The sequence below is a fragment of the Psammomys obesus genome, unplaced genomic scaffold (assembly GCF_907164565.1).
Source record: "Psammomys obesus unplaced genomic scaffold, mPsaObe1.curated_primary_1811, whole genome shotgun sequence".
Lineage (NCBI taxonomy): Eukaryota > Metazoa > Chordata > Mammalia > Rodentia > Muridae > Psammomys > Psammomys obesus.
Window position 1 is genome coordinate 10,437,976 of NW_026596101.1, and position 27,188 is coordinate 10,465,163.

The 27,188-nt window shown below is 36.9% G+C and overlaps 1 protein-coding gene across 2 annotated transcripts in view; it reads right to left on the reverse strand.

Moving 5' to 3' along the window:
- Positions 1-27,188, reverse strand: part of Chl1 (cell adhesion molecule L1 like) — a 213,831-nt gene that overhangs the window by 78,073 nt on the left and 108,570 nt on the right. For both annotated transcript variants that reach the window (XM_055628603.1, XM_055628604.1), the window contains exons 3-5: positions 9,131-9,295; positions 4,018-4,123; positions 2,936-3,123 (exon numbers count right to left, since the gene is read on the reverse strand). In XM_055628603.1, coding sequence (XP_055484578.1) covers positions 2,936-3,123; positions 4,018-4,123; positions 9,131-9,218 — 382 coding nt within the window. In that variant the 5' untranslated portion in view covers positions 9,219-9,295. The remainder of the gene's footprint in view (positions 1-2,935; positions 3,124-4,017; positions 4,124-9,130; positions 9,296-27,188) is intronic.

Sequence of the window (27,188 nt, forward strand, 5' to 3'; positions counted from 1 at the left end):
TAAGGGAAACAGGGACTATTTCTGACATGAACTCAATGGTGAGCTCTCTGAACCTCCCCCCTCAAGGGAGGAGCAGCCTTGCTAGGCCACAGAAGAGGACATTGCAGCCAGTCCTGAAGAGACCTGATAAGCTAAGGTCAGATGGAAGGGGAGGAAGTCCTCGCCTATTAGTGGACTTGGAAAGGGGCAAGGAGAAAATGAGGGAGGGAGTGTGTTACTGGGAAGGAATGAGGGAGGGGGTTACAGCTGAGATACAAAGCAAATAACCTCTGATTAATATAATAAATAAATAAATAGATAGATAAATAGATAGATAGATAGATAGATAGATAGATAGATAGATAGATAGATAGATAGATAGAAAAAAGAATTCTTAGTATAATTACTCTCTGTCACTAAGAACAAATAGACTTAAAATCTGTTGAATCGTCTGACCCACGATTGGGTCTGAATTGTTTATTCAGTTTCTGTTTATATAGACCATTTCACAAGTTTTGTGCATCTCTCTCTCTCTCTCTCTGTGTGTGTGTGTGTGTGCATGTGTCTGTGTGTGCCAAAGATTATTAAATGCTATTAAGTGTCTTCCTTAATTTCTTTCCACTATACTTTTGGAAGCAGGCTGTATCCCTGAACTAGAGTGGTTGGCCCATGAGCTCCAGAGATCTGTCTTGTCTTTTCCTCCCAGCTATAACACTTACATTACAGGCCCTAGGCACTGTGATGGTAGTTTTCTATATGCTGAGGCTCAAACATAGGTTCTCATGTTTTCATGACAAGCATTTACTTACTGATCCATCTCTTCAGCCCCCCTTTTTTATCTCCCTCAATTAAACATTTATTCTCTCATACATTACATCTGGACCTCAGTATTCTTTCTTTCCACTTCTCCCAGGAAGCCTACAATTAACTTCTCCTGGAGAGAGAGAGAGAGAGAGAGAGAGAGAGAGAGAGAGAGCAGTCTTCCCTGGGATAACCACCGAATGTGACCTAACAAAATATAATAAGACTGGGCACAGGTACCTTGGGATTATGGATGGAAGGTAGCCCAGATAGGAATGATTAAGATGGATTGTACTGGATGGGGGCTGGGAGATGGATGGTGAGGTTATTGAGATAGCATAGGTAGAAATATCTGCCCAATCCAAGGCAATAAGGCAATTATAAAATTTAACAGTTGTCTGTGTCTTATTATTTGTGATAGCAGGTTAAATAATAATTTAGGGCTAATAATAAATAACATTATTTAGCACAACAGTCCATTTTATTTACAACAACATTTCTCACATACATGAAATTATTCATTCCACAGTTTAGGTATGATATTCAATAACGTTCATTAGCCGCAGCTTATACTTGGGTGACTCAAGTCTTCTGTGTCTTAAGTAATGCTCTTTCGTGCTCCAGTTACCACATAATGATATTATTATGACATGTGTATCTAGTCCTCTTTGCATGTCTATAATTATTTTTTCTGTCTTCTATTATTATTCTTTCAAAATCATATACTATCAAGTACCTAATTTATAGAAAATTAAAGGGAGTTTTGACTGTAGTTAACCCACGCTCAATCAAATATTTATCTGTGATAATTCTTCAGCTTTTTGTGTTGTGTAACAACTTAGAGGTTTTATGATTATATATTTTATAGCATCTTAAAACTGCTCATTTTGTTTACTTTTATCTATAAGTTGGGATGTATTTAGATTTACTTTTCTCATTTATGCTGTCTTACTTCGCTTCTTGTTTTCCATATCTTTCCTTTCTCACTGTTTCTTTTTCCGCGTGACACACAGTCTGATAACTATTAATTTCAGATGTACTTTCAATGTCGTTATAAATTTAAATGTCCATAACTTAATTATAGGAGTCCAAATTTGCTCACTATTTACTGTCCTAGAATTTTATAATGAACAAACAACATACATATATACAACTTATATCCAGTACTCTCTCAACTTTCACGAAAAACAACATTGTTTCTTTAACATTTGTGTATATTCTGTCCCTCCTTTTAGTTTTAGGAAGGCTGCAGATTCTACCAAGTGTAAGACATCCCTTGAATTCCTCATATTTATAATATTCTACAATAAGAAAGTGTCCAATAGAGGCTGACTGATATTTTTACATGTAATAATGTACCCTATGAAGCTTTGGATTAGAGCTGTGTGAAATTAAAAACCATAGAACAGGTTTTAAAAAAAATGAATGGATATTTAACGCATATAGGTAAACTATGTTAAATGATTATATAATCAGAAACCGGTGATAATTTCAGAAAATGACAGTCTTAACTTCAAAGGGTTCACAGTGTGTCACAATTTCAAATTATTGTCTACACTGCAGGTGGCTGGTTCTATCCTCCTTCAGGGAAATGACTTTGTTTAACTGGAATGATCCAGCTACCTTTTCTCAATGTGGCAGTAGGTGAAGAAATTACCCAGATATTCTTTCTCAAGGCATGTAAGGACCTATACACAAAAATGTTCACTGTCATAGACTCTTTGATTGAAGTGGTCTATTTTATCATCCTGGAGACACAGAAGGTTACATGAAGAACACAGGTATGAAAAGCTGGCAAAACTGGACTAAACTGCACTTTCAAGAAGGGTCTGTGTTGATGTAAATAGGTTGAGATTATCTGTTACTGAGACTGAGCTAAATTTAGCTAATAAAAGATTTAATCGTCATCACATATGGAACCTAATTATACTTTCCCAGGTTAGATAGAAAGTTACTTACACACAACTCAATTCCGCTGCCTTCTGACAAAATATAACTGTAATTATCAAGACTCTAAAGAGAATTTTCCTAAAGAAATGAAATATACATCTCATACTGATTAAATTCATACTGATTTATTTCTTTAGATGCCACCATGTCTACCTAACACTTCACTTAGACCAACTATCAATGAAATCTCTACTGGAATACTTACTTGGAACTATGAACTCTATTTCTTCTGATATCGCAGTTCCAAGTCTGTTAGATGCAAAACAGCGGTATTTTCCTTGAAAGTGAGAGATATGTCCCTCATTAGGGATTTTGAATGTCCCTGAATTGTTAGATACGATTATCCGAGGGTCAGAGAGATCAAAAGGCTTGTCATCTTTAGTCCATGAAAATCTAGAAGATAAAGTAAGGTTCACCCTAAATATTGGTGACATTTCTTATTTTTAAAAAGGTTTTGATAAACAAATGTTCAAACGATAAAAAACCAAGACAGTTTATGAGCTTTAAATATACACAGAAGATATTAACAGGGTATGGAGAGAAATTCAAGTATCGTAGAAGCAAGGAAAATATAGTTAAACGTGAGAGAAGAGACTAAAGGCAGTTTTATTATCTTTTAAGTTGACGTTATTTTAAAAACATTTCCCACTAGAGATACCATTCTGGACCTTTGGTATATTTTAGCATATTAAGTAAATAAATAATGTACTTATCTGTGTGTACGTCTCTGTGTAGAAAAAAAAAAAAAACACAAACACACCATGAGTACACACTCACCCCACACACACATACAAGCAAATCCCATTCGTCTCCCTTCAGGTGATTTCAAGTTGATTGATATATTTGTACATGTAAAATAAATAATTTTTTTCCAGTTAAAGATGGTCAGTTTTATGATAGCATTGATGTGATAAGAAACCCTATAGATTTACCCTTTGGTGAATTTTATCTCCCATTATATTCATAGAGCAATACTTTATAAACAATGAGAGTAGACTAGCAGGGGGGATATGGTTATAGTTTTAGAAAAATATTCTAGAATTGTGTTCAAGGAAAAGTTCACGGGTAAGCTCTACTAAAGAATGAATAGTTGCTAAGATAATAATATAAACAGGCTTGTATGACAGTACATAAAAAAATAAACTTTAATTTTGTAAACTTAACTCCCATTTACTTAGAAATTCAGTGCTTAAGTCATATGTAGATTTGCATTTTACATTATCATCATCACATTAAAATAGGATACAATCAATACTATCCAACTTATATTTACTAATATGTACTTACTTTGGTTCTGGGTTTCCTTTAGCTTCACATTCAATTTGAAAATACTCATCAAAGGGAAAGGCAACTTGCACATATGACTGCTTTATGATTGTTGGAACCTGTTGAACTGAATAGAAAAGCAATATACTTGAAGAATGAGGTTTTCAAATGGGGGCAAGATTAAACAATGTAGAACAACGTGTGTTCCATATCGGTAAGTGAGATGGTTTGATGGTTTATCTCTAGTGTCAACTTGACTGCATTTGGGTTCACCTGGGAGAAGACATGACAGAGGGCAGCTCTCTGAGTGTTTCCAAAAAGGTTTAACGTAGAAGGGGAGAGCCATCATAAATGCGAAATGTGGACAACAGCATCCAAAGGAGTGGAGATCTGGATGGAGGAATATTGAGTAAGCAACTGAACACCATTCATCCCACTTTACTTCCTGACTCTGGATGATGAGAACTGATCAGCTATATTAGTCTCTCATTACCTCCCCTGTCACCGTGGAACTCATCCCATCAAACTATGAACCAGAACAAATCCTTCTTTACATAAGTGCTTTTTTAGATGTGCTCTACCATAGTGATGATAACAGTAATTCATAAAGTAAATAAAGGCTAAATCAAGAGCTTGACTTCTTCTTTGCAATATATATATATATATAATTTAAATCTTAATTTTATTGATTTATTGTTTCAAAATCATCTTACAGAGTAATGGGTTTTTCTATGGCACTTTTTTTTATGTATGCTTTGTTTTGGTTGTTCCTCTTTCTTCTTTCCTTGCTCTATGATCCCCCAGCACCGTCTTTCCACTTTAGTAGCCCATGACCTTAACTATTTGGCCACTCATCCACAATAAAATCTTTCCTCCCTTCCTCTGTAACATCTCCGGTGTTCTCTACTATTCTCTACAGAGTCCTTGAGCTTTAAAGCCTTCTCCCTTCTCCCCAGGCTCTGTTCTAGTTTCTGGGCCTTTATTCACGCTTATTCCCACCTGAATACACATATATAACAATTAGATCTAAGATCCACCTGAAAGTAGAATGTGTGATATTTGTCTTACTGAGCCTGTGTTACCTTGAGATGGCTCAGTGGTTAAGAGCACTGGCTGCTTTTCCGGAGGACCTAGGTTCAATGCCCAGCACCCACGTGGGGACCCACCACACAGTCTGTAACTCCATTCTCAAAAGGTCTAATGCCCTCTTCTGAATTCCTTGGACAATTCACAGACATACATGCAGGCAAAAGCAATATACTTTTACGTCTAGAGAAAATGATCCCTTGCCATTACTTTATATTGCACCACATATAACTGACATACAAATTATATGCTTTTCAATTAGCTGCAGAAATATGTGACATATTTTAAAACTGAGGAAAAGCATCTTATTGAAACTTTAAAACATCCATGTTAAAAGCAATATTGGCATTCCATTTATGCTGGCATGTGTACCCATTTTTACAGATTTCTGTCATTGGGAAAGTTTTCTTCGTCTTTCTTACTGTTTCTATTTATCTATCACAATTAATTAACTTAACATCTTTCACCTTATTGATATCCCATGTCTCTTTTGACAGTTCTTCTATTATAGGGCATGTTTGTTTTCCATCTCTCTTTCCACTTAATACAAATTTCATTTGATATCCTAGGTCTTATTGGATTCTCAATGTATGATAAATTTACTGATATGGAGATAATGGAGTTGACTCTGGAAGAAATGCCAAAACCATTTCACAAACAATACTTCATTAGAGTGATCTTCATAGCCTGAGACCATGATTAATGGCTCATTAGAGACTGCTAAAATATCCATATTTATTGCAAAACCTTTTTCTTTATTTGATTTCTATTTACTGTTTTTGTTGGTAAAAACCTTTCTATAATGTTCTTTGGGATTTGAAACTCCTCATTTATGAATGCATTTTTATGTAACTTCCCTGCTTGAATTGTTAGTCCCCCTTCTAACATCAATTTCAAGTAAGAGTACAAAACAATGCATGGATGCCGAAGACAGATACTTGGATTAAATTTTGAAATAGGCCACAGATAGCAATGTACATAATGCCATACTGCAGGGGAGTTGAGACAGTCTTTAGTGCAATCTGGCAACCATTAATTTATATTATTGATTTATATGGAAATACAAAGGAGTAAGTAGTAGGAACTGACTTTGGCATATGTATTTTTGAGAAATGCAATTTGTAGTCAAGCAACTGATTACTGAGTATTACACGACAGGAAAGGTACACATAGGACCTTCAACCCTGTGACACTAGGCCAAGTCTTGACTTCTTTGCCCTTTTTTTCCTGTAATTTTAATTTTTTCTTCACAATTTCTTCATTGTATATCCTGATTCTAACCCCCTCCCTCAACTCCCCTAGTCCCACCCCCCATCCTTCTTCCCCTCATCCCCTTCCCTTCTCATTGAAAGGGGGAGCTTTCCATTGCAAGGCACCAAAGTGCTCCTGTTCAACTAAATTACAAGTAATGAGGCTGACTACATCAAAAGTTAAAACTGGACGTGCTTCCTTATAAATTCTTTAAAATTAATTCCACAGTATGGTAAAACAAACATCATCTTATGAAAAACACTAAGTATCAGGAGAAAACTTGCATTATTTTACATGACCACACATCCATCATCTTTAAAGAGATGGCAGTGAGATTCTCACATTTGTGTCTGCATTCTTTCTATTATAATAGGCTGATGACAAAAATATGTACAAATTCAGTTTCCCATAAACATGGAAATAAAAATAAAAGAAATATTCTAGTCGGATGATTCGGGTAATTATTTTTTTTCTTAAATATCTATTACAGTATGAAATCTAAAACTTAATATGTTTCTTCTTATTCTATCACTGTACAATTTTACCTAATTGCTTTACCCGTGAGTGATGTTTTGGACCAACCCACAGTAGTCTTTAGCAAAAGTATGGGTTTGCTGAGCTATGTAGATATGACAAACATTTGTGCCTTTTGTAATAGTCAATGAAATTCTCTACTTAACCTCACTGACTTAATTGGGAATGTCACTGACATTTGAAAGCTTTTGGGCTCAGGCTTATGGTAGTATACACCGTCTTCTATGAATCTAATTTTTGCTTGAACACTCAAATTTGATCATTGGCAGTTACCATTTATATGGCCAGTTTATCTTGACGTGTCAGAATGATTTGGCTCATTTTGAGGGGAAATATCTGCCTATAAATATCTGACCAACCATAATTTGTCTGGCAATCACGCTCTCAAAAGTTGCACATGTGCAGAAGCAATGATCTAAATGAAAAATAAGAGAAACCTTTTGCTTTAATGCAGCAGAATTATTCTATGTCTTTATTACAGTGCATCTCAGGGGTATTTAGAGGTAGACAAATAGCTAATTAATATTGTTCCATGGGTTTAACAATTTTAATGTCAGGCCAAACTGTTTTGGATTAGGAGTACATGGATATAGGTGCATGACTATGAAATACAGCTTGTCTGTTGGACGGCTCAGTCCTTCATGTTAGGGAAACAGGAATTTTCCTACTACAGTTTCCAAAAAAAGTCAACACAGATGAAGATGACACTAGGAAGGAACCTGCACTGAGGAATTATGTTCAAAATACTCGGATCCCACAGACCACTTAAATGTATCCTTGAGATCCTCGGGCACCACAAACCATCATTTAATCATAAGGATCCAGCTTAGACTTGATAACCCAAAACCATTCTCAGTTTTGAAATAACATTCATTTTCTTTTTTGCCTAATGAATGAACTAAGTCACTGTCACCATGTTGCACACAATGACTTAAATTCAGGCTTTATCTAGTGGATGCAGATCATCGCTTCAGTATTTGCTAAAAGCATCCACGTACTCATTTGGCAGTGGTCTCATTTCCGATTAATACAATTTCTAAGCTGAACGGGTATTGAGCTTCTTGCAAGTCCATCCTGTTTCAATTCTATTGCAGTTACAAATGGCGAGAGAGACACACAACAGCAGCAGTCCCAAAGATACCAGCTAATACCTTAAGAACAACTTGTTTATTACAACATTATTCTTTCTTAAATTTGCTAAGGTTGTAAAGGCTCTGCAATAACTAATTATTCAGGGAAAGGAGCTAATAACCTTTGGATGTTTGTATGAATATATATTCCACATTACAAATCCTTTCCTCTATAATTAGGCCAATTACAGAGACACCAGACTCGTTGACATTCAAACTGGATACCTGCCTTGGTTGCATTTACTAGTGAGTGCTCTAGAGTGCCAAAATAAATGGGCAATATTCACTTGCTCTGAAAACATGCTATTAATATTTTATGACAATTGTCTGAGGACATTACAGCATGAGCACTTATAAGTAACTGAGACTATCAGAATAATAATAAGTGACATGAGCTAATACAGCATTTCACATTCATCATTACTGAAGAGTAAGTGAAAAAAAAAACAAATTCAGAAGTTTGAATCTGGAATACCACATGCATCCTTGCTCCCCTTAACTTGGCCCTGCACTCCTACAGACACACACATACACACACACAAACAGAGAAAGGAGCTGAAGAGTTGACTCAGCAACACCACATCTAGGCTTGAAATGTTAATTTTCAATGTTGATATCCTAATAAGCAGCACATGCGTCTTACATCTTTCAACCAAATACACAGTAAAAACAAGAAATTCCAGTAGAAACACACATTAAAAATATCTGAATCACATCTCAAATATTTTATAGCTAGAAAAATTCCCCAATCGTCTACATTACACCCTTTATAAACCATCACATGAAGTATGTTAGTAATTTCTAAATCATAATTATCATTAAAATAAATAATGTAAGCATATAAAAGTAAAAGCTTCTTGTAATATTCCAGGTCACCCCTGACACATTACAAATATCATCTGATGTGTTGGTTATAGTTCTTGTAATAAACCAAGGTTATATAAAAAGCAAAACAACTAAGTTGAAAAGTCATGAGAGCAGCTAAATATCCTAACCCAAGCTTAAAAACTGTAGTCATGAATTGCATGATTATTCAGAAATAGGATGGAAAAGTTACATGCTCAACGCACATTTGGTCTACTTAAAACACAGACATAAACTTCCATAGCAGGGATCAGACTCTCTGCTTTTACCTGAGAGTGGTATTTCAGCTGTTGACAATCTTAAGAGAACAAGAATCAGACTCAGGATCAGTCCTCTTCCACATAATGGCAAGCCCATTGCTCTTCCGAAAGGAGACAACACACAAAGACTGAAAAAAAAGTCTCTAGTAGTTTCTGTTCACAAATGTTTGGAACCTGGAAAAGAACCCCAGAGAAACAATATATTAGTTAATTGAGTTTAAATGTGAACACAGCAAAAGGTAAACACATTTTGGTATTAACAAGTGAATGAACCTATGATCTAATAACACTACAAAATGAGAGTTTTCCTCTTTATATTCAAGACAAATGATAGTTAATATATGGTATATTGTAAACCATGAGCCATTCTGATGAATCCAATTTCTTTATTCTAATATTGAGGATTTTTCTCCACAACCTCTCCAGCATGTGTTGTCCCTTGAGTTTTTCATTTTGGCCATTCTGATGGGTGTAAGGTGATATCTCAGGGTCGTTTTGATTTGCATTTCCCTGATGGCTAATGAGGATGAGCATTTCTTTAAGTGTTTCTCTGCCATTCAATATTCCTATGTTGAGAATTCTCTGTTTAGCTCTGTTCCCCATTTTTTAATTGGATTACTTGGTTTGCTGCTTTTCAGCTTCTTTAGTTCTTTGTATATACTCGATATTAGTCCTTTGTCAGATAAAGGGTTAGTGAAGATTCTTTCCCAATCTGTAGGCAGGCGTTTTGTTTTGATGACAGTGTCCTTTGCTTTACAGAAGCTGTTGTGGAGAAAGGGGAACCCTCCTCCACTGCTGGTGGGAATGTAAACTGGTACAACCACTCTGGAAATCTATCTGGCACTTTCTAAGACAATTAGGAATAGTGCTTCCTCAAAACCCAGATATACCACTGCTAGGTATATACCCAAAGTTTGCTCAAGTACACAAAAGAGATATTTGCTCAACCATGTTTATAGCAGCTTTATTTGTAATAGCCAGAACCTGGAAACAACCCAGATGTCCATCAACAGAGGAATGGGTACAGAAATTGTGGTATTTTTACACAATGGAATACTACTCAGCAATCAAAAAGGAGGAAATCATGAAATTTGCAGGGAAATGGTGGGATCTAGAAAAGATCATCCTGAGTGAAATATCCCAGAAGGAGAAAAACAAACACGGTATGTACTCACTTATATAGACCTATAAGATGTGATAAACATAATGAAATCTATATACCTAAAAAAGATAATCAAGAGAGCGAACATGGGGTAAGATTATCAATCCTCGTTTTGAAAGACAGATGGGATGCGCATTGAACATTGACAGGAGTCTACTGAGCGCATTTTAAAGACTCTAACTAGCAGTGTTTTCAAAGCAGATACAAAGACTCATAACCAAACCTTTGGCAGAGTACAGGGAATCATAAGAAAGAAGGGGAGTTAGTCTGATGAGGAAAGGATAGGAGCTCCACAAGGACCAAAGATATCTGGGCACAGGGTTTTTTCTGAGACTGACATGCAACCAAGGACCATGTGTGAATGTAACCTAGAACCTCTGCTCAGATGTAGCCTGTGGTAGCTCAGTAACCAATTGGTTTCCCATAGTGAGGGGAACAAGGACTATTTCTAACAGGAACTCAATGACTGGCTCTTTGGCCTCCCCACCTCCCAAGGGAGGAGCAGTCCTGTTAGGCCACAGAGGAGAGCTTTGCAGCCAGTCCTGAAGATACCTGATAAAACAGGATCAGATGAATGGGGAGGAGGTCCCCCCTATCAGTGGACTTGGCAAGGGGCACAGTGGAGATGAGGGAGGGAGGGAGGGACTGGGAGGGAATGAGTGATCGGGACATGGCTGGGATACAGAGTTAATAAAATGTAACTGATAAGAAAAAAATAAAATACAAAAAAATAATATTGAGGATTTTTATAAACAAATCTTGGACTCTTCTTATAAGGTACATTTCATCTTCAAAATTTCACAACATAAAATATTTTTTCTTTTTTCTTTTTTTTTTTAGTAAAACAGAAATAAAAAATAAGGAAATAATGGAGTGGGTCGGGGAGATGCCATCTGTCAGGGAAGCAGTAATCATGCAAGCATGAAGGTCTGAGTTCAAAACTCAAGATGCTAAGCAAAAAGCCAGGTGTGGCTGGGCCTGGTTACAAAACCGATTGGGGAGGCAGATACAGGAGGATCCCTGGAACGCTTTTACTAGCTAATCCTGGTGATTAGCCAGCTACGGGTTCTATGAGAGACCCCTTCTTGAAAAGTAACAAGGTTGGGAACATCCCGATGGGGTGAAAAATGGCAACTCATTGTATTCATGCATCAAAGTCTCAAAGCACGAAAAGTAAAATTATAACCATAGAGAGTGATGAAGGAAGACGTCCAGTGTTGATCCTTGGGCTTACATATGCACACACACACGCAGTCACTCATGAACATGTGCAAACTTCCACCTCCACATATGCACACACACACACACACATGCATGCACACATACAATGGAGAAAAACAATATATATATATATATATATATATATATATATATATATATATATATATATATATATATAAAGTAAAATTTACAAGTATGTTGTTTCAAGAAGAATAAAAGCCATCAGTTGATTTTCATTTTAATATAAACTGATTAATTTTTGTCTTTCCTTCCTTCTGTTACTTAATTTTTCTTCCTGAAATGTTATGGTAGCATCTTTACATTTTTCATAATATATTCCTAGGATGGTAACACAACAGTTTTCTCCAGAATGTTATTCTTTTCAAGAATACTATTCCTATGAAAACCAATTACTTTATTTGTTCATTAACTATTACAGAAACAGACAGATCATTACATTTAAATTTACTTCCAAGTATGTAGGTTTCTGAGTTTCACTTCAAAATGCAACTTAAGAGATTTGGGAGCAGCACAGACGGCTCAGTGATAAGTCCTTGAATTCAAATGTCAGCACTGCAAAACCAAAAGAAAGTAAGAGGAGGCAGAGCCTACGGGATCAGGCTCTTTTCCTACTGCTGTGGCAAAAATACTCCAACAACTTAAGGGATAAAATGTTTATTTTAGCTCAGATTTCAAGGTACAGTCTATTTTGATGGGAAAATCAAAGCAGCAAGAGCTTGAAGAACTTGGTGACTTGCTTTCCAATCCAGAAACTAACATGAATGCATACCTGTGATTGTTCTTTTCCCTTTTATACATACAGAGTCCGAGATCCTAACCAGGGATTGGGGCCATCCACAATAGATGGACTTTTCCACCTCAACTAGCACAGTCAAGGCAATGCCCCAAAAGGCTGGACATAGACCTATTTCCTAAGAGATTCAGATTCTGTCAAGTTGACAACACTAACATCACATGTATCTTCCATAGACATGCATGAGTAGGTCCTGTTTAAAGTAAGAACAAGAAACAAGCAAACCAAAACAGCAAACAATAACAATAAATTTTGATTCTGTTTTTTTATGATTTGAGGAATATTCATTGACAACAATTCCTTTTGTATTTTGACCTTGAGAAATTTTACAATGATTATAAAGGACAGGACTCCCTTCTATTACACTCCCTTCAGAAGATATGAATTGTGAAAACATTTTACTTTATGCATTATCTTGCTCTGTCCTTATGGGAATTTAAAAACCAAAGTTATCTTAGCTTTCTTAAGAATATTTGCAAGTATAATTACTTATAGAACTATTAATCTATTTTCATCACTTGGATGATTGACAGCTCATTTTCTTTTTGAAATTACTTATTCTAATCAACAAAAGAAAACGTATAAGAACATCTTTATCAGAAAAACATCTGGATTCTACACATTAGCATAAAGTTGCAAGACACTCCATCTACTTCAAAAATGAAATGTCCAAAGAAAATATTAACATCTTCATTTTGAAATTTCATTTCCTTTTTCTTTTAGACAGTGGATAATAATCATCTGAATTTACTACCTATAGTGACATGCCACTCCTAGACTATATTATTTAATATTCATTACATTAATATTTAATACTGATGGCTTCAATGGCATATCAAATATGTTGCTAATGAATTGGTCTGTATTTGTAAGGAGCAGAGCCTTTTAAACCATTATGATAAGAGGCCACATTTCCAGATTAGTATCTAATATATCATCTTAGCCAAAAATGAGGATAGCCAACTAAGTCAGAACTCCTTTATTAATTCTCCTGATTTAGACTAATGAATTAAATGGTCTCTAATTTTCATAGTAGAATAGCTCATAAAAGCCTGTTGCTTAAGGAACATCCACCTGACTTGGAATTTTAATGGTTTTACTTCCAAGTAAAAGCATGCTCAACCACGACATCCCATGCCACAATAGAACATGGGAGAATTATGGTAGTATATACTTGTAATCCTGGATTCTGGAGGTAGAGGCAAGAGGATCATAGTCCAATTTAGTATGCATAATAAGTTCCAGTGCAGCCAAGACTATATAGACACCATCACAAAACAAACAAACAAACAAACAAACATGGTATTACAATGACTCCCAGCCTTACAATAAAGGTACATGTTTAAATACATGTCAAATTCCAGAATATGTCACTTTTCTTATCTTCTATAGAAATAGCCTTCCATTTACTTGCAATTTGCACACTCACAAGGTTTGACATTAAATTATTAAAAGATAACAAATGAGACCACATCTAAGCAAGCCTCCAAAACCAGAGAGAAACCCCAAATAGCTCCCAGACTGAAAAAGAAAGCAAGTCTTAATTTCACTGTTACAAACATAAAGGGTGCATTGTTAGGTAAGTCTGATATGAAACAGAAAATGGCAATAAAATTATAATCCTATTTATATTTCTCAAAAGAATTTGAATTTCATGACTCATGCCAGAGCTCAAAGATAAAAGCAATTATTGGAGCACAGGGTAACGCTGACTCATAAGACAATTGTAAGATGTACAAAGGTGTTTGGAGATCCAGTTACAGAGAGACAGTTTCTAAGTTTTATGGCACTGAATATAATGCAAGAAGAAAACAATTCAATTTTATGAGTCTCAAAACTGGATAAAACTCTGTTATTATTTTAGCACATTGTTGTAAATAGATGCATTTCTGTTATATGACAGATTAGAAGAAAACAGACATCTAGATGCATCACCCATTTGACCCTTCTAGTTGGCTAAGATGCTCGCGAACAATTAGTTGGATAAGAATTGATAACAGGGGGTCAGGGAAGAAATAAAGAAAGAAATTAAAGCCTTTCTAGAACTCAATGAAAATGAAGACACAACATACCCTAACTTGTGGGACACAATGAAAGCAGTGCTAAGAGGAAAGTTCATAGCACTAAGTGCCTTCAAGAAGAAATTCGAGACAGCTCATTCAAGCAACTTAAAGGCCCACTTAAAAACCCTAGAAAAAGAAGAAGCAGACACACCAAAAAGGAGTAGACGGCTGGAAATAATCAAACTCAGGGCTGAAATCAATCAATTAGAAACAAATAAAACAATTCAAAGAATCAATGAAACCAAGAGCTGGTTCTTTGAGAAAATCAACAAGATCGACAAACCCTTAGCCAAGCTAACTAAAAGGTAGAGAGACACCACCCAAATCAACAAAATCAGAAATGAAAAGGGGGACATAACTACAGACACTGAGGAAATCCAAACAATCATTAGGACTTACTTCAAAAGTCTATATGCCAAAAAATTTGAAAATCTAAATGAAATGGACAATTTTCTTGATCGATTTGACTCACCAAAGCTGAATCAGGACCAGGTAAATCAATTAAATAGTCCTATATCCCCCAAAGAAATAGAAGCAGTCATCAAAAGTCTCCCATCCAAACAAAGCCCAGGACCAGATGGCTTCAGCGCAGAATTCTACCAGACCTTCAAAGAAGAGCTAACTCCAATTCTCTTCAAACTATTCCACAAAATAGAAACAGAAAGAACATTACCAAACTCATTCTATGAAGCCACAATCACCTTGGTACCTAAACCTCACAAAGACTCAACAAAGGAAGAGAATTTCAGGCCAATCTCCCTTATGAACACTGATGCAAAAATACTTAACAAAATACTTGCAAACCGGATCCAAGAACACATCAAAGATATTATCCACTATGACCAAGTAGGCTTCATCCCAGGTATGCAGGGGTGGTTCAATATATGGAAATCCATCAATGTGATCCACCATATTAACAAACTGAAAGAAAAAAACCACATGATAATCTCCCTAGATGCTGAGAAAGCATTTGACAAAATCCAACATCCATTCAGGTTTAAAGTACTGGAGAGATCAGGGATACAAGGCACATATCTAAACATAGTAAAGGCAATATACAGCAAGCCTATAGCCAACATCAAACTGAACGGAGAGAAACTTAAAGCAATCGCACTGAAATCAGGGACAAGACAAGGCTGCCCACTGTCTCCATATCTCTTCAACATAGTGCTGGAAGTCCTTGCTAGAGCAATAAGACAGTCGAAGGAGATCAAGGGGATACAGATGGGAAAGGAAGAAGTCAAATTATCACTATTTGCAGAAGATATGATAGTATATATGAGTGACCCCAAAAACTCTACCAGGGAACTCCTACAGCTGATAAACACCTTCAGCAAAGTGGCTGGATACAAAATTAACTCAAAAAAATCAGTAGCACTCTTGTATACAAAAGACAAAAGGGCTAAGAAATTAGAGAAACAACACCATTCACAATAGCCACAAATGACATAAAGTACCTTGGTGTAATCCTAACCAAGCAAGTCAAAGACTTGTATGAAAAAATTTTCAAGTCTCTGAAGAAAGAATTAGAGGAAGATATGAGAAGATGGAAAGATCTCCCATGCTCATGGCTTGGCAGGATTAACATAGTAAAAATGGCCATCTTACCAAAAGCAATCTACAGATTTAATGCAATTCCCATCAATTTGCCAACACAATTCTTTACAGACCTGGAAAGAAAAATTCTCAACTTCGTATGGAATAACAAGAAACCGAGAATTGCTAACACAATCCTCTACAATAAAAGATCTTCTGGAGGTAGCTCCATCCCTGATCTCAAGCTGTACTATAGAGCAACAGTTATAAAAACTGCATGGTACTGGCATAGAAACAGAATGGTGGATCAATGGAACCGAACAGAAGACCCGGAAATAAACCCACACACTTATGGACACCTGATTTTTGACAAAGATGCCAAAACCATACAATGGAAAAAAGACAGCATCTTCAACAAATGGTGCTGGTCCAACTGGATGTCTACATGTAGAAAAATGAAAATAGATCCATACTTATCACCCTGCACAAAACTGAAGTCCAAGTGGATCAAAGGCGTCAACATAAAACCAGACACATTAAATCGGCTAGAAAAAAAAGTGGGGAATACCCTAGAACTCATTGGTACAGGAGAAAACCAACAGCACAGGCTCTAAGAGCAACAATCAATAAATGGGACCTCATGAAATTGAAAAGCTTCTGTAAAGCAAAGGACACCGTCATCAAAACAAAGCGACTGCCTACAGATTGGGAAAGAATCATCACCAACCCTCTATCTGACAGAGGACTCATATCCAATATATATAAAGAACTAAACAAGCTGAAAAGCAACAAACCAAGTAATCCACTTAAAAAATGGGGAACAGAGCTAAAGAGAGAATTCTCTGCAGAGGAATATTGAATGGCAGAGAAGCACTTAACGAAATGCTCAACCTCATTAGCCATTAGGGAAATGCAAATCAAAACAACCCTGAGATTTCACCTTACACCCATCAGAATGGCCAAGATGAAAAACTCAAGGAACAACACATGATGGAGAGGTTGTGGAGAAAGGGGAACCCTTCTCCACTGCTGGTGGGAATGTAAACTTGTACAACTACAACCACTCTGGAAATCAATCTGGTGCTTTCTCAGACAACTAGGAATAGCGCTTCCTCAAGATCCAGCCATACCACTCCTAGGCATATACCCAAAAGAGGTTCAAGTACACAAAAAATACATTTTCTCAACCATGTTTGTAGCAGCTTTATTTGTAATAGCCAGAAGCTGGAAACAGCCCAGATGCCCCTCAACTGAAGAATGGATGCAGAAACTGTGGTACATCTATACAATGGAGTATTACTCAGCAATGAAAAATAAGGAAATCATGAAATGTGCAGGTAAATGGTGGGACCTGGAAAGGATCATCCTGAGTGAGTTGTCCCAGAAGCAAAAAGACATGCATGGTATATACTCACTTATATAAATATACAATATAGAATAAAACCAGTAAAATCTGTACATCTAAACAAACTAAGCAAAAGAGAGGACCCTAATTAAAACGTTCAATCCCCATCCTGAAAGGCAAAGAGGATGGATATCAGAAGAAAAAGAAGATAGGAAACAACCTCGGAAGCTGCTACAGAGGGCCTCTGAAAGCCAGAAGAAAACAGGAAACAACCTTGAAACCTGCCACAGAGGGCCTCTGAAAGCTTCTGCAGTATAGACTGTCAAAGCAGATGCTGAGCCTGATGGCCAACTGATGGGCAGAGTGAATGGAATTTTATGTAAGAAGTGGGAAATAGTAAGAGCTGGAGGGGACAGGAACTCCACAAGGAGAGCAACAGAACAAGAAAATTTGAACACAGGGAACTTCCCAGAGACTCATACTCCAACCAAGGACTATTCGTGGAGATGACCTGGAACCCCTGCACAGGTGTAGCCCATGGCAGTTCAGTGTCCAAGTGGTTTACATAGTAATGGGAAGAGGGACTGCCTCTGACATAATCTGATTGGCCTGCTCGTTGATAACTTCCCCCTGAGTGGGGAGCAGCCTTACCAGGCCACAGTAGAGGACAATGCAGCCACTTTTGATGAGAACTGATAGACTAAGATCAGAAAGAAGAGGAGAACCTCCCCTATCAGTGGACTTGGGGAGTGACATGCATGCAGAAAGGGGAGGGAGGGTAGGATTGGGAGGGGAGGAGGGAGGGGCTTATGGGGGGATACAAAATGAATAAAGTGTAATTAATAAAAAATTAAAAAAAAAGAATTGATAACAGGTTAATTTAGAGGAATTAGCTGAAACTAGAACAAGCAGACACTAGTCAAAGTGCTTCTACCAATGAACCAACTACTTGGCTTGAATTTGGTGAATCCATTTCTAGTCCAGACCTTTGAGGCAGGAAGACACACACCTTTGATATGTTTCCTGAGGCAGGAAGACACACCTTTAATCTGAGCCACACTTTCTGCTGGAAACCTGTATAAGGACATTGAAGAAGTAAGTTTTTGCCCTTTGCCTGCTTCTCCTCACCTTATTAGCATATCTATTCCTTCACTGGCATTGGAGCCTACTTTTTATGGATTCCCACATATACTGAAGACCAGCTCAGACATCCAGACTTGTTGAACAATTAGTTACTGGATTCTTGGGCTTTTCATTCACAGCCAGCTATTATTGGACCAGCTGGTCTGCAGTCTGTAAGTCATCCAATAAATCCCCCTTTTATAGATGGAAAATCAATCTATAAATTCTTTTTCTCTAAATAACCCTGATTAATACATTAGCCAACACCCAGTCAACTAGTAAGAGGAAAGCCAGACCTAGAGCACCAAGGTCTAAATCACTGACCAAATGAACACATATTTGAGAAAGAGCTCTGTAATTATCAGTTATGGCAACCAACGGACAGGGGAGTCTTCCAAAGAAACAGTAGACTATGAATCAATAAAATACTATTCTTTTTTAATTTTAATTTTTTATATTAATTATAGTTTATTCACTTTGTACCCCAGTAGTAGCCTCCTCCTTCATTCCCTCTTAATTCCCTCCCTCCCTCATCTCCTCCCTTGTCCCTCTCCAAGTCCACTGATAAGGGAGGTCTTCCTCCCCTTCCATCTGACCCTAGCCTATCAGGTCTCATCAGGACAGGCTGCATTGTCTTCATCTGTGGCCTGATAAGGCTGTTCTCCTCTCAGGGGGAGGTGATCAAAGAACCCCCCTACTGAGTTCATGCCAGAGACAGCCCCTGTACCCCTTACTAGGAATTCCCACTTGAGACTGAGCTGCCATGGGCTACTTCTGTGCAGGGATTCTAGGTTATCTCCATGAATGGTCCTTGGTTGGAGTATCAGTCTCAGAAAAGAACCCTGGGCCCAGATTTCTTGGTTCTGTTGCTCTCCTTGTTGAGCTCCTGTCCCCTCCAGGTCTTTCTATCTTCCCCTTCTTTCGTATGATTCCCTGCGCTCTGCTATTCTTGAAGATAACCCAGTTGGTTTTAGGCTGGCTTACCATGTAGCAATAGCTATCACATGTTATCCAGATAAAAAAGCAGGAAAGATTTGGTGTAACACTGATAAGTGCTAAAGCTTTGAAATATATATTACTTTGTCTCTTTTAGGATATGCATTGGTTTTCTGTAACAAAAACATTTTATTGTTTCTGGGTTTGGTTAACAATAATCATTTCTACCCCAGCATCATGGCTTGCACCTTTAATCGCAGCATTCAAGGAGGCAGAGGCAGGCAGATGTGTATGAGTTTGAAGTTAGCCTGGTTTACACAGTGAGTCCAGGACAGCTATGGCTAAATGGAGATACGCTGTCTCAAAAACCAACAAAAAATAATATAAAATAAAAAATAATCCTTTCCCAACATTCACTCATTCCTTACATGTTCAAAACCTGACTAAAATGTTTCAGCAGTATTCAGTTTCTATTGTTAGATAGAAGGTAGCCAAATTTAAAATTCTGAAGGCCTAGTGGCACTTATTTAAAAAACAAGAAGAACAGGAAGGGGAAGTGGAAGGAGAAAGGGAAGGGGAAGAAGGGGAAGGGGAAGAAAGAGAAGGGGAAGGGGAAAGAGAAGAAGGAGAAGAAGAAGGAGGAGGAGGAGAAGGAGGAGAAGGAGAAGGAGAAGGAGAAGGAGAAGGAGAAGGAGGAGGAGGAGGAGGAGAAGAAGGAGAAGGAGAAGGAGAAGGAGAAGGAGAAGGAGAAGGAGGAGAAGGAGAAGGAGAAGGAGAAGGAGAAGGAGAAACCAAAAAGCAGAAAGACAGATTGCTAAGTTTGGCATGAAATACAGCTCTTATTTAGTCCCTTTGGATGTCAAGGTACACATTCAGTATCATCTATGAAACCAGTAAATACTATGATTCCATGAATATTTTTATTGGTTTAAGATGTTGGAAAGCCACAGAATAAATAAAAATAAGTTGAATTCACAGTCATTTAATCCCTGACAGCTTTGAATACACTCAGGTTACATATTCATCTTTATTTTGTATAAAATTAATGATGAATCATTAATTCACAAATGTTTGAAATTAGAGATTGCTCTAAGTTCTAAAACAAAATATAAACAGGCAAAGATGAGCTTAAAGAGTTAAGACTTTTCACTTTGCACAAACACACACGTTTTAGCCTTATAAATTGAGCATAAGAAAAAAGCATTTCAGAATTAGCTCAAAGTCTTTGGCTTTGATGTATTCTGGATAATGACCATTCGCAAATTATCATTGTTTTTTCTACACTTAACAATAACAGTGTCATGTTTATTAAGCACCCTTGACCTGATGGTTCACTAATGTGCCTCATGAATTGTAAATACATTCATTTTCCACTTAGAAAATATAACCTATTGAAATGTGTATGCTGGAATTTAAAAGACAAGAGGTTTCTGCTTCATCATAAAGAGGGGAGAAATCTGAACAGTACCGAGAAGAAAAACCAGCAGCCTTAGAAATGAAGCAAGTAAGTGACAATACATTTTGCCTTGGTGATACTTTATTTAGGTCCTTGGCATTATCTATTTTCAATTATTCACAAACCTATTCAGAACAAATTTCTAAAGAGATAATAGAATAAGGCATATCAAAAGAAATACAAAAACTATTATGATTAGTCTTTGAAAAAGAGATGTGTGGCTACTGCTAAAAGGGCTGGAACACAAAGCAGAAATGTTAAAGACACTCCATCTGCCCTTTAACTCAAAGACACGAATATATACAACCAAAAGGAAAAAAAAAGAAAAAAAGACTATGTGATATTCCTTTCTTCCAAGGACCAGTGGAAAGTAATCACAGCCAGTATGAATTCCAGAGACTGGAAATAATTTTGTATATTCTAAATCATTAAATATTTTTCTACTCAGGGTGTTTAAATTACAACATTTTTTTTTTCAAAACTAACAGAAACCAACACAATATGGCACTGAAATCCAAGTACAGAACACAATGGAATTGCATAACACTGTGAGCCACTGCTAGAACTTGAAATTGGTGAATTTTCTCTCCCCTGCACAGGAAAAGGGCTTAAAATTCACCAAGTTGTATCCAGCAAGGTTTCTTCGACAAAACCATTTGACACTTTCATGATGGGAGGGACATCACCTTCACTTCCCTCTGACCTCAAACGCGCCCTTATGAAATTCCTTTTTACGCAACTGTCAGTCTGCAGTAAAAGATTCCACTGATTTGAAATCAGGTCATAGTTGGTGTAGGAGGTCCAGTAATTTCCATAGGCCTGACGTGTGATTTGAATCATTCAACACCTTGAAAGTGAGGAAGGATAAACACACAGAAAATTAAAAGGTTTTTGTTCAATCACCTGCTTGGCTCATATCATGAATCAATTTACACATGCCATAAACTGAAATAATCCAGAAATAACTGTTAATGGCTTTTCACTCTGAAGACAAAGGAAATACTGTACATTATAGCCATCCCCTTTTAGACCGTGTTTCATGTCACTGAAGTGACAAGACAAAGGAAATGCCTGAAGTGTTAATTCCCCCTTCCAGCAGAAGTGGCATATTTTCATACAATGGATCAAAGAAATGTAGGTTATATTACAAACCAATTGATTTTTATTGAGAAAATGTCAGTTTTAGTTAATAATTTTGTGGGATCCATTAATACCTTTTCCTTAAGTAGCAAAATAATGTGGTTTAGCACTTATAGGCATACTGCAGAATATAATATGCAAAACACAATACACACAAGTTTCCCTCTTTGTTAGCCTATTCATCTAACAAGGAGTGTTCTGTAAAGCTGCTTAATTGTATTTTATTTGATGGTGTATTGGAAAGAAAACTACCCAAAGCCAAAGTCATACAGGAAGAGAGAAAATCATTTTACTTCCCAACATGAAACTTAACTTCTGAGTATTTTTCACAAAATATTTTATGTAGAGTTGATGATCGTCTACAGGATATTTTAATATGTAAGCAAAGCTGCATAGAATTTAACTGGGCAGCTAGTGTTTCCATATGTGCAAATCTAGGTAACGTCTCATATCTCCTAGTTAAAGCATTCCATTACGTCCTTTATAAGCAGAATCCAGGTGGACTTGATCCCATAGCAGAGTCTAACAAGAGGATAAAGCTCTCATTGTTCCCCAGTCCTGTCTTACTGGATCCCAAACAAGGTAGTGTCTCGGTTTCCAGTTGATATTTGTTTTACATATGGACCATTTTAACACTCACCGGGACTAGAGTGTTCTATTGCTATTTAGCGAGCAAGAACTATGGATCTTAGTAATTTTATAGTGTGTAGCACCTGCAAACTGATCACTGCAATGTCAAACACACTAGTGCTCTAATTTCCTTGGTTACATAGTTGTGAAGTAAATAATGATGTTGAATTGCATTGCCACTGAAATATGTATTTTGGAAGACATTTAGGGATTCCTACAAAACTCAAATCTGACGAAACTATCTAGACTTTGGACTCCTTAGTTTGCACTAAAGAAGATTGAAAACATCAAACCTACATAAAGCCCTGTCCATGCATGTTTACAGCAGCCTTGTGCATAAAACTTGTTACGGGGAAGCAATTGGCATAGCAATCTGACAATAGATGTTCTCAGTTGTCTTATGTTACTGTATCAAATAACATGACGAAAAGCAACTTCAGAAAAATCGGGTTTTGTTGTGGATGTAAACATGGTTTTGTTTTGATCCCAGGTGTAGGATATGGAACAGATTCAGACTGTCCACAGCAGCACACTATTTACCTGGTGCAGGCTCTGAGAGGGGCCCCTTGCTGGCTGCGGATAGTTTAAATCTGAGGACTCTGAGAGGGAACAAATGCCAGAGTCCAGAGAGTGCGGAGGCTCAGAGAAAGAACAAAGCTGCTCCTGATTCCCTCTTGCTTCTCCTGATTGCTGTTGTGAGACAAGAAGTTGGAGATCTCCTGAAAGAGGATTAGACTGGCTCTAAGTCCCAAGGACCCTAACCAGCTGGAAGAAGCTAAGAAAGAAGTCTACCCCCTCCCACTAACCCTTTCTTTCTCCTACCTGGTGTTGGGGTGTTGGAAGGGATTGGGGTGAAGGGAGAAAAAGATAAATAAGAGTTTTAAAAACTAATGTCAACAGAGCATATTTAACATACAAGTCTTAATTAGGTTGATAATTAAGTCTTAACAGTTGATAAGGCAAATCAGGGCAGGAACTGAAGCAGGACTAAAGGCAGGAACTATGGACAAAAGCTGCTCACTAGCTTGCTCTCCATGCTTCCTCTGCTTGTTTTTGTGTTTGTTTGGTTTTTTTTTTGTTTGTTTGTTTGTTTTAAATATGACCAGAACTATCAGCCCAGAAGTGGCACATTGAGTTTTCCCTCATCAGTCATTAACAAAGAAACTATCCACAGAACTGCCCGTAGACCAAGACCAATCAGATTGCAGCTTTTTTTTTTTTTTTCTCAATCCAAGGTGACTAGATGACTGCAGCTTCTGTGAAGCTGTCAAAGGCTAATCAGTGCAGTAAGTAGACACATAAATGCATTGGGGGGCGCCCATGAGTAGAATAATGTTGCTATAAGGAAATAAATGGGCACGCTGTGAGAAATAGCAACATATGAAAAAAAAAAAAACAAAACTTAAGGGCATTTTGTTTAGTGAATGAAGCTAATTTGAGGTGAAGGGTCCTGTTAATTGTGGGAAACTCTGGAAGAGAGTCACGCCATCATTGACGGCAGAGACTAGGAGTTAAGGAGGCAAAAGAAGGGCAGAGAAAAGGCTCTGTGTGAAGCGCGGTGATAAACACATGTCGAGGCCGCTGAGGGCACATCTTAGCTCATGCCTGTGTATGGGGTTCAGTTACGATGGTTAAGGTAAGCTCTTCAGCCATAGCACGTGTATCGCTCTGGTAGGGCAACTAATACTGTGGTGCTATGCATGTGTGGACACCAGAAATTTTCGTTCTACGTCATGTTCAATTTTGCTATGAATTCAAAAGGTTCTCTAAAGGGAAATATGTTTCAAATTCTCTGTGAGGCATAGGAAAAGGCAGTCATAACAATAACATCATATTTCTAACATGTCGCATATAAGTATACTTTAGGAAATATTTTTTTTATGTTTTACACCTCTTTTAAATTAAATTTTTATTTTTTTATATTAATTACAGTTTGTTCACTTTGTATCCCAGCTGTAGTCCCCTCCCTTACTCCCTCCCAATCCCACTCTCCCTCCCTCATCTCCAGTGTATCAAAGCAGATGCTGAGAATCATAACCAAACTTTGGGCAGAGTGCAGGGAATCATATGAAAGAAAAGGGAGACAATAAGAGCTGGAGAGGACAGGAGCTACACAAGGAGAGCAACAGAACCAAAATATCTGGGCACAGAGGTCTTTTATGAGACTGATACTCCAATCAAGGACCATGCATGGAGATAACCTAGAACCCCTGCTCAGATGTTGCCCATGGCAGTTCTGTATCTAAGTGGGTACCCTAGTAAGGGGAACAGGGACTGTCTCTAGCATGAACTCAGTGGGGGGGCTGTTTGACCACTCCCCCCGAAGGGGGGAGCAGCCTTACTAGGCCACAGAGCAGGACAAAGCAGCCAGTCCTGATGAGACTTGATAAGCTAGGGTCAGATAGAAGGGGAGGAGAACCTCCCTATTAGTGGTCTTGGGGAGGGGCATGGGAGGAGAAAAAATTTAAATTACAGAAATCATCCTTACAACCTCTCCTTCAGGGTTCTATATTTCGGTTCATACCAAAATGAAGAAATCACAGAAACCTTGAATGAATTCTTAACACAGAAATCTTGGTGCTCATCTGGTAGTTCAAAATTTCTTCATGTTTAATTTTTTTTATGTTCTCATCATCTAGTCTTCTCTACCCTTTCTCTGTTTTATTTCCCCCTCCTTCCTTATTTTTGAAGTTTGCATGGCATCATGCAAGAAACTTAAAAAAAAATACTGCTACATAAAATGAAAACTGTTTTCATTATTGATAAACATTTAAATATTTTATTGTGTCTAAAAATTAATGATACAAAACTAAGCACAAACAAGAAATGTGGAAGTCGAAAAGTATAAATTACGTAAAATGATTGGTTGTAACTAAGTATTGCATATAATTGGAAAGTTATTAGAGAAAAAAAATACATTTAAATTATGAGCGGTTTTGATGTGTTTCCATGTCCCTGCATGAGTCAAATATTTATAGTGAATACGCAGGACTCATAAAACTAAAATTTAGATGAAAATGTAGCTCACTAAGAGAATTCTGGTCTACTTTGTGCAATGTTCTGAGACAATTCCTAACACTACAAAAAGATGAATAAAAACATTCAACTTAAACAATTTCTCAATGATATATTTGCATGTAATTAATTCACACATTTGTAAAAACAAAACAAAACAACAACAACAACAAAAACAGTACATTTTCCGAGGCTGGTGTCATGTTCTACCCATCATTATTGGACCTGATAAGGTGTGACATTTAGTAGATCTTTCAGAAAAAAAAAATAAATTTAATACACATTTCACATATTCTGCATTCAGAACATCAATTAAATTTTAAGTATTTTTCTGCACTCACACAAAGATAAGTTAAAAATCATTTTTCCTAAAATACCTGTTAAAGTAAATACGGCTTTGAATATTTAAAACATTTGAGCTACGCATTGCTTGGTTTGCAGCAATAATTTTATAAAGGCTACCAGAAATAGATGCTTCAGTGAATCTCATTAATTTTATCAGTATCTAGTTAAGGTTAACTATATTCATAGAATTTAGTAGTTCTGACAAGTGCCAACAAACTCAAAGTATTAAATTTTCATAGATTTGCTTTCAAATGCTTAATCGCAGATGAAGTTCTTATGAGGGTGCCACTGTATTTTAATCTACCTCATAAGTAGGATGATATAAAATCTAAAAGGAATAAGTTAAAACTTTTATAATCTTTCAATTGTAGCAAAATCAGCTATTATATTTATTTTAAGTAGCTGATTTCTTTTTAAAAGTATGGGCGGCTGGTTAGTTATCATAATTAGTATTAGAAGAGGTTTTCAGAGTGGAATAAAAATGTTTAATATATATAGAACCACAAAAAATGAGTATGCAGATTGAATAGAATTTAGTTCTACTGATGATAGTCCATCAGTGAATACTTCAGTGAATACTTCATTTTCTGACTCTGATTAGTAATAGTTGATCAAAGCCATTATCTGGTCTACCTCTAAGGAAATGGTCTTGCAAAGGCCTGATGCAATGCCACAAAGATTTAATAGTTGGTATCCACTGAGTTACAGGATATGTAGTTTGATGGGCATATGTGTCTCCCAAAATACATATGTGCTTACAAGCACATATGCACATATGATGGCTAATACATGTTTCTTTGTCTGGAAAACCTTAAGTTAAGGCTAGCCACGCAAAACCTGGTAGACAGCTGATAAGATAAATTAACATCATTCTTAAGAAACAGGAATGACTAACCTGCAAAAAGATGACTAACCCAAGCAAAAAGAACTTAAGTGCAAAAATAAAAAGTCATATTAGATCAAGATACACACATGAAGAAATCATGATGTTCTATGATATCTGTATGAAAGAATCAGTTATCAAAACCAAAACCTATAAACCTGCAAAAACTATACAATATTGTCTTACTTACTTTTCTATTGCAATGAAGAGACACCATGAACAAGGCAACTTACAGAAGAGAGAGTTTATTAGAACTTAGAGATTCAGAGAGTGAGTTCATGAACATCATGGCATGATGATTGGCAGCAGGCAGGCATGGAGCTAAAGTAGTAGCAGAAAGCTTGTGTGTATGTGTGTGTGTGTGTGTGTGTGTGTGTGTGTGTGTGTGTGTGTGTGTGT